Here is a 13,416-nt window from a genome sequence, read left to right as displayed (position 1 = left end):
AATTAATTCCCAATTCCCCTCCCCCCCCCCGTTTCTTTGTGTGTGTGTGTTCTTGCCTATCAGCATATCACCCAATGTACTATTTTTAAGGGAAGTTCCTCAAAAACCAAATGCACCCCTCTGATTTATCAGACAGAATGCCAGCTACAAACAGGATTTCTCAATCTTTGTTCTATGAAACACCGGCATTTTCTAAATATCTTAAGCTACTCCGTAAGCTGATTCCAAGATAAGTTTTGTTGTCATTGTTTATATCTTCAGTTTTGCTTGTCAAACAAGTAACCTATTAATGAATGAATGAAGTTGGCATTCTCTCTTCAGAAGACCACTCTACAATTTAGAAAAAAAAAATCACTAACAGTTAGATGATAGTTCAACATACAAATATGAACTTCCAGATGTAAAGATGGAGAAGGTCCTTTTAGCATTCATTACAAACAAAATCAGCATGCTTGAATGTAAAGGTGATTTTTTAAGAGTATCTTTAAAAAAATTTCTGGTATTGATGAACTTATACATTTGATTAAGATAGAGACAGAAACAAACATTGCTTGGTATTCTGTGATATTAAATTTTAAGGAGGTACTGCTAAAGAAAAACAATTAATTTAGTCTAATCTGATTTGTAAATAAAGGCTACACAGATGTCCTGCACACCAAACAATTCAAAACATGCAAACACTAATAGTTACATAAACATTAATAGATAAATTAATCCTATTAATAGATAAAATAAATGAATTAATAGGTGCCATTTCAGTAGGAAGGTAATACAGTTCCATACATCTTTGGCATATAGCCATGCTGGTCACATGACTATGGAAAATGTCTTCGGACAACATTGACTCTCTTAGCCAAGAAACAGAGATGAACACCACATCCTAGTGGTACAATTGCACAGGGAAACCTATACAGATGTCTACTGCTTCAGGGAAAAATAGATTCTAAAGCTATTGTTCCAAATGACACAAGTCACGAGTTAAATTTAAATTAGTCTATGATCCTTATTTTAATAAACTGATAATTCAAACTAAATGAGCATAACATACTTATCTCTAAGTCTTTTTAAACCTCTGGGATATTCCTTATAGCAATGGTGGTGAACTTTTTCGACACACGCATACCAAAACGGAGCGCGTGCATGTACATGCCAGAAATCAGAAGAGCAGCTCTCTGGCGCATGCTCATGAGAGCACCAGAAACCGGGAGCTTAGCTTCCCAGTGCATGCATGCGTGCTGACCACTTCCGGTTTTTAACGTGCATGTGCATGCAAAGACCAGCTGGCCGGCACATGCATGCATGTTGGGGAGCTGCTCTTTCAGTTTCTGGTGCTCCTGCATATGTGAAGTCCAGCCAGCCGGCATGCATGCAGAACCCAGAAGAGCAACGAGCGATGGCTGGTCTGCCCAGAGATTACTCTGCATACCACTTCTGACATGCGTGGCATAGGTTCGCCATTGCAGCCTTACAGTAATACACGTTCACTTGTATACTGTTCCCTCATGCACAATATTTTAATTATTCTAAGCCATGCTGTTTATAAGATTATCAATTGAAAATGATCAAGTATATTGGCAGTGGAAGTACAGGGAAACCTATGCAGATTTCACAAACAAAATTTTAAATGTTTGAAGAATGATTTTTTTTTCAGGATTGAACAGTCTGGCTTCCTCACAGGAAAAAAGTGATAAAAGAATAATTGATCTCTTTTTCGCAGTACTAATAGGAGCTAGACTGAAATTTAATGTAGAGAAAACTAAGGTTTTACACGTAAAGCAGAAAAAATCAAAAGTATAGATTAGGTGAAATCTAGTTTAAAAGCAGCAACTGTGATAAGGATCTTGGAATCCTAGTGGATGATCACTTAAATATGAGCCAACAGTATGCAGCTGCCACCAAAAAAGCTAATGCAACCTTTGGTTGCATAAACAGAGGCATAGAATCAATAAAGGAGAATATTTGCAAGCTCAGGGTTGAAATGAGAGATCCTTGGTGCTTTCTTTTTGTTTTCTTGCAGACTTTTCATTACCCAAACTAGGGAATATCATCAGTGCTATAAGGAGTGCTGTTTGTTATCAGTTTATATTATGGTGGCTTGCCCTGTCAGAGTTGGTGTCAGTCCCATCCATCTTGAATTGGATTTGGGGCTGCCACAAGGGAGGATGCCTAATCAGCCCCCAGCTGGTTCAGAAATTAGGGTTAAAAGCGATCACCCTGAGCCATCCTATCCATTTGAACAAATAGACAGTTCCCTGATCGGTGGTGTATATGTGTGTGGGGTGGGGAAGGGGGGATGTGCAACTTCAGTCACTGAGTCCATAAGGCTGGAGATAGGATGACATTGGGAAATGATACGATTTGTGGTTATTACAAAAAAGACAGTGTCTCGGGTTGGGTTGAGTTGACAAATGGGCTCCTACCATCACTTGGAAAGATGGCTACTGTAAAATAAGAATAGGAATAGGATCTGAACCTCCCCCCTTGAGTCCAAAAGCAAATGGCCTTTAGGACCCAGGGGCGACAAAGAAGAGAGAAAGTGGCTTCCCCGAAAGAAGCACCCCCAGGTTGCCCACACATACCCAAAGAGTATCAAGAGTTGGCAGAAGTGTTCATTAAGGAGGAATGCAACATACTCCCTCCTCATCGACCCACAGACTGCGCCATTGAATTCATCCCTGGGGCAAAACTACCTAAACCAAAGATGCATTCAATGTCCCCAAGGGAGATGGATGAACTGAGAAAATACATAGACTCCAATTTAGCCAGAGGGTTCACTGAACCATCAAATTCATGAGTCACTGCCCCAGCGTGTGTGTGTGAGAGACTTTGCATTGATTTTCGAGGGATAAACGCAGTCTGTGTGCAAAATACCTTCCCCCTCCCCCTAATGAAAGACCTACTAAACCATTGCCGAAAGGCAAGATATTTACCAAACTAGATCTATGAGAGGCGTACTACAGAGTCTGAATAAGAGAAGGTGATGAATGGAAAATGGCATTAAATTGTCCGCTTGGCAGTTTTCAGTTCAAAGTGATGCCTTTTGGGCTTCAGGAAGCACCCCCCACCAACAACCCGGTGTTTATGCAACTGATAAATGAAGTACTACATGAGCATCTCTATAAAGGGGTCCTAGTTTACCTAGATGACATTCTCATCTTCACTGAGACCATGGAAGAGCATGTAAAACTGGTGTGGCAAATGTTGAAATAACTCCTTGATGTCAAACATTATGTCAAACTTTCAAAATGCAAATTCCATGAAAACTCATTGGACTATCTAAGCCAGTGGTGGCTAACCTTTTTTGTTGCCGTGCTGATAATTGTATGCGCGAATGCACTCACGCGTTCGCATGCCAGCACCCAGAAGGCAATGTGTGCTGGGCAGCGGCGGCACACGCACAGAGGGGGTCTTCCAGGCGAGCTCTCATGTGCCGGCAGAAGGGGCTCTGCATGTCACTTCCGGCACGCATGCCATAGGCTCGCCAACATGGATCTAGGCTATTGAGTATCCAATGAAGAGATTGAAAGGGACCCATCCAAAATCAAAGTGGTGCTTGATTGGCAACCCCCTTGCACCTGAAAACAACTACAAAGTTTTTTGGGTTTGCAAACTTCTAGCATCAATTTATTCCCACTTTTGCTGAAATAACACTGTCATTAACTAAGCTGTTGAAAACAAAAGGGGCTGACCTCAAATCAAAACCCAACTAACTGCTGAGCTGGACCCTCAAATGCCAGTGAGTGTTCAAGAAACTAAAAGAACTTTCCCCTAAAGAGCCAATCCTATTGCACTCTGATCCAAATTTATAATGCAGGTGGACACCAGTGATGACGCCGTCACTGCTAACCTCCTTTCAGAGGGTCAACTGCAGCCTTGCGCCTATGTATCCAAAAAACTGACAGATGCAGAACAGCATTGAGCCATATGGGAAAAGGAGGCTTTCGTGGTTTGTTGGGCCCTCCTCTCATGGAGGCACTTTTTGGAAGGGGGGAAGGAGCCTTTTGAAGTCTGGACTGACCACAAGAACTTATGAGGCACTAAAAATCCCTCAAAAACTGTCCTCAAAACAAATCTGCTGGGCACAGTATTTCAAACACTTCAATTTTGAACTGAAGCATATCCCAGATGAAAAGAACAAATTAGCTGATGCATTATCAAGAAAACCTCAGTTTAACAGTAAACAAGGGGAAGTGATACATGAGGTGGTGCCTCACAACCAGCAGCGCAAGTCTAGGTAAGCTAGATGTCAGGGAGAACCCACAACCAATCCAATCTCAGCAGAATTGAAGGCGGCTATCACTGCAGACCAATGGTTGAAGGATAACCCCAATCTCCTGACAATGAGGGATGGTTTAGCCTGGAAGGGTCCCAAATTGTACGTCCCTGCCAGCCTAAGACTGAAAGTGCTAAGACACTGCCATGACTAGAGGCTGGTGGACACTTTGGGTTCCTAAAAACCCTCCACTTGACACAGTGTCAATTCTGGTGGCCAAAGATGAAAGCCGATATAGAAGATTATGTCACAAACTTGTGCATTATATAAAAAGAAAAAAGTGGCTTTAGAGAACTATCTAGATGCTGGAAATGCTTGGAAGTTCATCCCTCTCGCTGACTCGTTTAGGAAAACTTTGCTGAGGGGAAGGCTTGGGCTACAGGATAGTGGACCTCTCACTGCTTAGCAAAGCCAATGGATTCATCGTACTAAATTCTTTGTGGCTTTGTGAAATGATGGAACATCTTCAGGATGAATTTATGGAAAATCTATACACTGAATTAAGAGAAAACAGACTTACTTGTTGTTTGTTCTCCAGTTAATGGTTCACTCTCCGTGTTTTGTCCAATAGCGTAGATCTTGAAAAGGTACGTTGTTCCAGGCAAAAGTTCTGTGACCTCAGCAAATGTATATCTGCTAATGGGTAACCTCTGACCATGTTCTCCAGGGCGGTTAACTGGAATGACCTCTACACGGTAGCCAATCACTGCACTATCAGGGGGGCTCCACATGATGGTGATTTTGTCACTGGCAACTTCCAGAAATTGAAGTTGCTGGGGAGGATGAATGTCATCTAGCCAAATAGATGTACAAGAGAAAATGTTTGATGAATGGTAAGACTGTATGCGGGGAAACAAAAATTTTAACAATGTATCATTGCCACTACTTTCTTCCTTCCGTCCTACTTCAAAATTAATCTCTCAGCAAAAGCTGCCTCTGATACTTTTTTCAATGTTCCTTGAAATCCCATAGACAGTCCATGAAAAGGGTTCTTACTGAAGACAAAACCAGCATATAGCTTTCTATCTTGCCAAATATCATCATCACCGAGAAGCAGACAGTAATATAAAACAGTGGAAAACTTAAGTTGCAGTGTTCCTTTACACAGCTCTATTCTCCAAAATTGACTACCGGATAGCAATAGCACTTACACTTACATACCGCTTCACAGTGCTTTACAGCCCTCTCTAAGCGGTTTAGAGTCAGCATATTGCCTCCAACAATCTGGGTCCTCATTTTACCAACATAAGAAGGATGGAAGGCTGAGTCAACCTTGAGCCAGGTGAGACCCGAACTGCCAAACTGCTGGCAGCTGGCAGTCAGCAGAAATGGCCTGCATTCTAACCACTGTGCCACTGCGACTCAGATAAAAAGTAAAAGCAAATATATCTCATTTTCTAAATCACTCACAATTAGAAAAGCAAACAATTGGTACAACAAAAACTAGAAATTATTGTTTTTTTTAATCAATTCAATTTTAATTTTTGAAAGCCAGTTTGTTTTAGTGGTTAAGGCACAGGCTACAAACAGGAGATTGTGAGTTCTAGTCTTACTTTAGGCATGAAAAGCTGGCTGGCTGGGTGACCTTGAGCCAGCCACTCTTTCAGCCCACAAACTCAGGCTTAGATCAAGCCAATCATACAGTTCCTGTCGCAACCAAATGAATAAACACTCAATTGATCCAAAAAAAGTGGACCTTGCATTTACAAGAAAACACTAGGAAAAATAACAATCTGTTCTTGTAATCTATGTGGCTTTTTAAAGCTGATTCCATCATTGTTAATATTTACTTTCCCCTGTACCTAGTAGTTTGTATTTTTAATTATAGGTTATTTTATATTTTAATATGGATTGTTTTTAAATATTTGTTGCCTTATTAGATCATTGTTCATTGTCAAGAATCACTTTTTGCAAATGGGCAGCTATATAAATAGTTAAATAAAATGAATAGATTAATGCAATAAATAAATACTGCCCTCAAGAGAACAATTCTGGAATCCAAGAAGGAAAAAGGAGAACTTACAAAAAAATCACAAAATTACATAAATACATTAATACCTGCCACTGGCACTCCTGTAGTTTTCTGCTGAATGAAAATAGGACTGCTTTCCTGGTTCTCTTCCACAGCATAAATGCTGATATTGTACTGAACACCAGGCATCAAGTCACTGAGTGTCACAGATGTAGCAGATTCAGGGAGATTGAGTTCTGTACTGCTACCTTCCAGCGAAGGAGTATAGATGACCCGGTAACCTTGTATAGCAAACATGCAGTCAGCCAACAGCATAGTCAAAAAAGATTTGGTGTTCTTCCATATGCTAAGTTACCCATCTTTGTTCAGACCATCTTTTTTGGTAAACCATAGTTTTGTGATGTAGTGAGTCTACATCAAGTACAATTTATAAACAAAAAAAAGGTTGCTTTGTAAAACAAATTCAATCAAACAGACAGTAAAGGCTAGTTAAGTACATTTTCTTTGGCTGTTAAGATATGCTTAACACACTTTCCTATCTTACAAATGGAAGGAATCCACCAGCCCCCCGTTCCAAAACAGATATAGGCTGACACTTCAGACCTGTGATTGGAGCTTTGGGTCTTCTCCAACTGACAATTATTGAAGTATCATCAACATTTTCTACAGTATGATCAGGAGGAGCATCAGGTGCTGTGTAAAGAGATAACAATTAAGAAAGCTGATTGAACAACTTTCAGTTTTCAGAGAGAAAATGCTCATATTCATCTGTTCCTGTCTGATAGCAAACATACCTGTTGTCTGTGTTGTTGAAAGAATTAGATCTTGTTCTCCTTCCTCGGAAATTTGATAGACTTTGATAATGTAGTTACGACCCGGAAGCAAGTTGGGAATGCTAACCGAATTGACTGTGTTCGGAAGATCTTTAAGAAGAAAATAGAATAGTCGGGCATAGGTTACATTCTTTAGTGAAAATGAATACATTCAATTCATAAACTTACAGTAACAAAAAATTGAATCGCATTAAAATTTTCTTTCTCTCACAAAATTTTAGTTCAGAATACTCTCATAAACTCATATGAATTTCTTCAGAATGTCTTATTTTGAAGAACCATGGTGAGAGAAGATCTGAAAGTAACAACTGCCCAAAATTGCCCAGCTGAAGCCCCTTTATTGTTCACATGTAAAGGGATGTGTCCCTTCGAGGAACAATCCGGAATGGGGCTCTTCCTTGGGGAAGCCAAGCAGTTGATCTTTATGTATGAGCATCAGGAGATAAATAGAAAAGAGTGTTCATTTGTAAGCTTTATTCAACTATTGACATCAATTTTTATTGTAAGATGTGCCATATGTACCGTGGACAGGGATTACAATGTTGGGGCTGGTCATAGGTAGATAACTTTGACATTGCTCCTTCTGAACTTACTGTATCCATTTTTTGCAGACAGTATATCTCAGGAAGTGGAAGAGGGCTACTGCCTGTTTCTCAACCTTTGCTTCTTCTGGCTGATTAAACTGGCCAGTAGCCCCATATTAAAGAGAGCTTAATTAATGTTTCTTTGGACATGCAACACATTTCCACTTCCTTAAAGGTTGCAACATTTAAAAGGATTCCATTTAAATAAACTCTCCCTTGGCCTAGATTTCTTTAATTATGGGGGAGTCTGTACTGTTCCATTCTTATGTAAGGTGATTGAGAACATAGTGGCCTTGAAGCTCCAGATCTATTTTGCTGACACTGTATGGATTCACTTTAATTAATCTTTTCCCTGGGTTATGATATTGAGACTTCTTTGGGGAATATGTATGTTGTACGTTTGGTCAGTCTTGTTTAGTTGCTTCCATTACACGCATGGAGTATCTTTGAAAGCAGACACACAGCAATAGCACTTAGACTTCTATACTACTCCACAATGCTTTACAACACTGAGTGGTTTACAATGTCAGCATATTGCCCCCAACAATCTGGGTCTTCATTTTACTGACATCGGAAGAACAGAAGGCTGATCAACCTTGAGCCCCATCAGAATCAAACTCCCAAGCTGATAAATGCAATTTATCCAATCTTTGTAAATACTGTTTAATATCCCTCCAAAGAGGAATATAGTTATTTTGAAACAATTTTATGTTTGTATTTGTCAATATAACCCCTAAGTATTTCACTTTTTTTTCAGCCCCAAAAATCATCTTTTTATTCACTATATCACTATCCTGAGAAGATATATTCTTAATCAACATTGTTGTTTTCTGTTTATTTATCTTGAAACCTGCCAAGGTAGAATCTCTGTAATCAAGATGAATATTTTACCAAAGATGTTTTTTTTATTTCAGATGTTACCAATACTCAGAACTGACAATCCATTTAAACAATGGCAGAAGGATTATCTCTAAGTTCATATGGCAAGGGGGAAAAAAAAGAATTAGATATAAGCTATTGCAAGATGCTAAGGAAACAGGGGTGGGTGGGAGTTGAGCCTACCAGATATGAAATTGTACTTTGATGCATGCTGTCTGACCTGGGAAAAAGAATGGGTTAATCTCCAGAATGAGAGGCTACTCAAATTAGAGGGCCATGAATTAAGGTTTGGATGGCACAGCTACTTATGGTATGATAATAGTAAAGTTAATGTTTATTTTAATAACCATTTTATTAGACGTGCCATACTAAGAGTTTGGAATAAATATAAAACAAGGCTCTCTATGAAGCTGCCCCTTTGGGTGTCAACACAGGAAGCTTTTTTTTTAGAAAAGAAATAGTGGCAAAGCCAGATTGGCTGACGTATGGTAAAATTTTGTCTTTTCATTCTGGTGACCCAATATTAACGCTGAGGGAAGAACCTGAATCAGAAGGTTACGTTTGCCATTGCTTTACTTATCAGCAACTGAAAAAAAGGTTCAAATTGGATAAAAAGTGTTATGGATTTGACTTTGTTAAAAATGAATTGGAAATTTCATTATGTGGCAACGATGAACATATTATTGCTAAGATTAATAACATGTTATTGAAATTGAATTTGGAAAATGAACATAAAAAAAACATTTTATGATTCAGTGGGCAAGGAACTTTGGATATAACATGTTCAGTGATGCCTGAACAATGGAAAATATGTGGAGGGGTTTAAAATTTACATTAAATTATAATCTAAAAGAAAATTTGTATAAGATGATGTATCTTTGGTGTTTAACACCAGATAAATTATCTAAGATATATAAAGGTATGTCAATTGAATATTGGAAGTATAAAAGTAAAGAAGGGACTTTGTAATCATTTATGGTGGACATGTGGTAAAGCAGAAAAAAATGGAATATGATTCATATTTTAATACAGAAAATTCTGAAAATGGAGATAAAAATAAAACCAGAACTTTTCCTTTTGGGACTAATGGAAAAAGAATTGGAAAACAAATTTGGAACTTTGTTACTATATATCAACATATCAACAGCATCGAGACTATTGTATGTATAAAAATGGAAGGACACCTCAGTTCCTACTGTGGAAGATGGTTGCAGAAGTTGATGGAGTTGGCTGAAATGGCAAAACAGATTACTTCGATTAAAGAAAAGAACATAAGAATTTTTGTTTCCACATGGAGACCGCTTCTGAACTTGGTGCTTGATGTGAAAAAAAATGAAACTCTGACTTTGGGTTTTACAGATTAGACTAACAGATCTTTATAGAAACGACTTGTTCATACTATTATGGAAAAGCAAAAAGTTGTGATTTGATGTTAATGCCTTATTTTACTGTAACAGAGAGAACTGGAAGTCAATGCTCTTTCTTTTTCCTATTTTTCCTCACTTCTCTTCCCCCTTTCTCCTCCCCCCTTCACTGCTCTTCTATTTACTTTTGCATTTCATAATACTCTATAACTCAGTAAAAATGTTTTTTAAAAAAGAATCAAACTCCAAGCTGTAGGCTAGGTTTGCCTGCAGGACTGCATTCTAACCACTGCAATACATGAGCATTGAAAACCCTTTCTATGATTTAGAAAGAGATGCATTAATTGTGGATTTACATATTCTGAAGCACTGCTTTTGAAGGAATTTTTCAATAGAGATTTGCCTGATTGCAGGCTATAAATGTATTTGAATATAACATTCAAGAAGTTCTATGGACCTTCAGATTCACGCTTATGGGATTTGGAGTAGATTTGGAATAGTAGATACTATCCAGGCTAGTTATAGAAGATAAGAATTTTAAGATGTGAGAGATTAACTTTATTTATGCCCGCTGATTCTGTGACTCATTAGATTGGCTATCTTCCTTACCAAGATATTTAGGTTCATCACCATCTTCACTCAGTTCATATTCCACGCGAAATCCTGACACAGTGTCTGAGGCAGAAACCCAAGAGACCACAAAGCTATTGGCTGTGATTTCTGTGACAGATTCAGAAATAGAGACGACAGAGGGAAGGGCTGTTGTTTCTCCCGTCACACGACTAGCTGCAAAGCAAAGATCAAAGTATAAAATGGCAGTACTTTTCATGGAGACTTGGCTCCTTGGTTCTGTTTCTGTTGATGAAAAAATAAATTTAAGTATGATTTCTGTAACTTTTTAATCGATAAAATAAACTGTACAGTTAAACTGATAGTAAAAAATAACAAGTTCAAAGACAAAGAGATATTTTCATCCATGATTGGATGGACAGAAATTAACAGAGTAACCACGTATATAGTAGGCAACTCTGGCTTTCAGACGCAAACAAGTAATTAATATCTGCAGATATGGGGATATTCAGCTGATAATATATTGTGAAAAAACATTAAGTAAGCTAAAAAATGCAGATTTATGCTCAATACTACAATTGCTGTAGGTAGTACTATAATATTGGTATTAATTCAGGATTAGCACCAATGACACATGCCTATATCATCCATTATAATAAATTCTTAGCTGAATCATGTTCTTTAGGAAGAGGGAAATTATTGTGGTTTGCCGGCAGCAGGTGCGGACAGCTGAGGAGAGTGAGGAGTCAGATGAGGAGTCAGGACAACTAGGGAGTGGACTGCTGCTTTCAGAGATTGTGGGGACTGGCAGCAGTGATGAGGAGGTTCCCGAGGAGCCTGTGCCAAGTGCGCATGCGTGCAGGATTGCTCTGGTGACTCGGGAGTAAGACTGCAAAGTAATGGCCCCTCCTTCAAGAAGATAAAAGCCATCTGTGAACGAACATACTTTGCAGAAGACAAAGACGTTTTAAAACTCCAGCCTCATGGACATTCCAGTATCCTGAGTTTGTATTTGAAGATTCTTGTATTGCAAATTATTTCTTGTCTGCTATCTTTTGGCAACTCTTGCACAGTTTGGCAAGGCTTGTGCTTATCATAGCTAATTATTTTGCAAAAAAGCATTACAAGGTTTTTGTTCTATTTGGATTGTGTTTGATTTGTTGGAAAAGGGCGTGGTTCAGAACAGAGATAATGGGGAATTATTAAGGGCAATGGAGGTTAAAACAACTCCCACAGTATTAGTATTTCATTTAGAACAGCAGAATTTATATTGTGGTTTCAAAGCATGAATAATCTTGGTTGAAAACAGTAACACAGAGAAAGTGCTAGAAGTAACATAATTACAAAAGCAGTAAATTATGTCTTTATTCTGTCTTCGAGCCAGAAGGGATAGAAACTAAACAGAGCTGAAAAACTTAACAAAGTACATTGCTTTACTCCGCAGATTCACATTCACTTTCAAAATCTTATTTAGTTATGTCAAAATTTAACTTCTATACTACAGTAAGTGTGTAAACTCCATATGTCAAATCCAGTGCTTGCATTAACATATACAGTTGAAACAATATAAAAGGTAGTCCTGAACTTATAATTCATTTAGTGACCAAAATTATAATTATACTGAAAAAAGGTGACTTATGACCATTTTTCACACAATGTTGCAGCATCCCCCCATGGTCATCCCCCCATGGTCAAATTCAGATGGTTGGCAACAGACTAATATTTATGCTAGTTGCAATGTACTGGGGTCATGTGATCATCTTTTGCAACCTTCTGACAAGTAAAATCAATGGGGAAGCCAAATTCATTTAACAGCTGTATCGCTAACAACTGCAGTGATTCACTTAACAACTATGGCAAGAAAGATCATAAAATGGGGCAAAATTCACTGAACAACTGTCTCGCTTAGCAACAGAACTTTTGGTTTAAGTCAATTGTAGCCCTAAGTCGAGGACTAGCTGTAATGTAAATAAACAGTCCAGGGTAATAAAATGCAATAAAGACAAATCCAAACACTTACATGAAATAGCTGTTGTACTTGAGGTAGTGAATTCAAAACGGGTGATTTCTCTCTGACCATAATGCTGCACACTTATAAGTTGTCCCTCATAAAGGACACCAGGTTTTAGACTTGAGATTGTATAGGAATTTAAATAGCCTGGAATTGTAACTTCTTTCCATTGCACTCGAGAATTTTTCTAATGGAATTAAACATAATGGATATCAGCATGAGAAATACTCAGTAGAATTTTGCAATGTTTCTTTCTAATGTTGTTATTGCTACTAGCTTTAACTTCTATCAGATTATTTTAGCAACAATGTTTGGAAAAGAACAAAAAATAATCTGCAAAAACACAAATACTAATTATTGTCTTCAAACTCTGCATGCATTTCACTGGAAGTAGGGGGGAACTTGATTTCTGGGACTGCAATGTGAATTATTTGGAAGATGGACAAGTTGGTGGAAACTCACAAAGATTGGTAAAAAAGGGTTTGGCCAGAGATAACAAAATTGTGCAGGAAAGCTTTCAATTGAATCCTGGGAGTAGTGAAACAGCCCTAAAATCTGACTGCAGACAAGTGTTCTTCTAGCCTAAAATACAGGAATGTGACTGAAATAGAACTTATTAAACCACCCAATGAAAAGACAGTGAAGAATTCATTCACACCTTCATTAACAGTAAAAAATGATGAAATAAATAAAATGAATTTATACTCTTTGTTCAGGATGGTAAATGTGACAATAGTTGAAAATGAGATCTGATGAGATAATTTCTCAATTAGAATATAATACACAATTTTCTCAAAAGAAAAACAAGTAAAGAAAGGGAAGGTATATATATGCTCTAAGATAAAAATATGCACAGCTCAAATACCAAAATATTAAAAATCCAGGAGAGGCAAAGATAAACATAACACCCAATCCTGACGCAATTAAACA

At 38.0% G+C, this 13,416-nt stretch overlaps 1 protein-coding gene across 3 annotated transcripts in view; it reads right to left on the bottom strand.

Annotated features, from left to right (window-relative positions):
* The window catches only part of FN1 (fibronectin 1), a 90,865-nt gene that overhangs the window by 41,703 nt on the left and 35,746 nt on the right, over positions 1–13,416 (bottom strand). For all 3 annotated transcript variants that reach the window (XM_026707702.2, XM_026707703.2, XM_087919612.1), the window contains exons 15-20: positions 12,496–12,673; positions 10,515–10,691; positions 7,040–7,168; positions 6,849–6,938; positions 6,332–6,526; positions 4,794–5,066 (exon numbers count right to left, since the gene is read on the bottom strand). In XM_026707702.2, coding sequence (XP_026563487.2) covers positions 4,794–5,066; positions 6,332–6,526; positions 6,849–6,938; positions 7,040–7,168; positions 10,515–10,691; positions 12,496–12,673 — 1,042 coding nt within the window. The remainder of the gene's footprint in view (positions 1–4,793; positions 5,067–6,331; positions 6,527–6,848; positions 6,939–7,039; positions 7,169–10,514; positions 10,692–12,495; positions 12,674–13,416) is intronic.

The sequence above is a fragment of the Pseudonaja textilis genome, chromosome 1, assembly GCF_049901715.1.
Source record: "Pseudonaja textilis isolate UNSWEBS1 chromosome 1, rPseTex1.2, whole genome shotgun sequence".
Taxonomy (NCBI): domain Eukaryota; kingdom Metazoa; phylum Chordata; class Lepidosauria; order Squamata; family Elapidae; genus Pseudonaja; species Pseudonaja textilis.
Note: the sequence above shows the minus strand (reverse complement) of the source record. Positions and strands in the feature narration are given on the sequence as shown.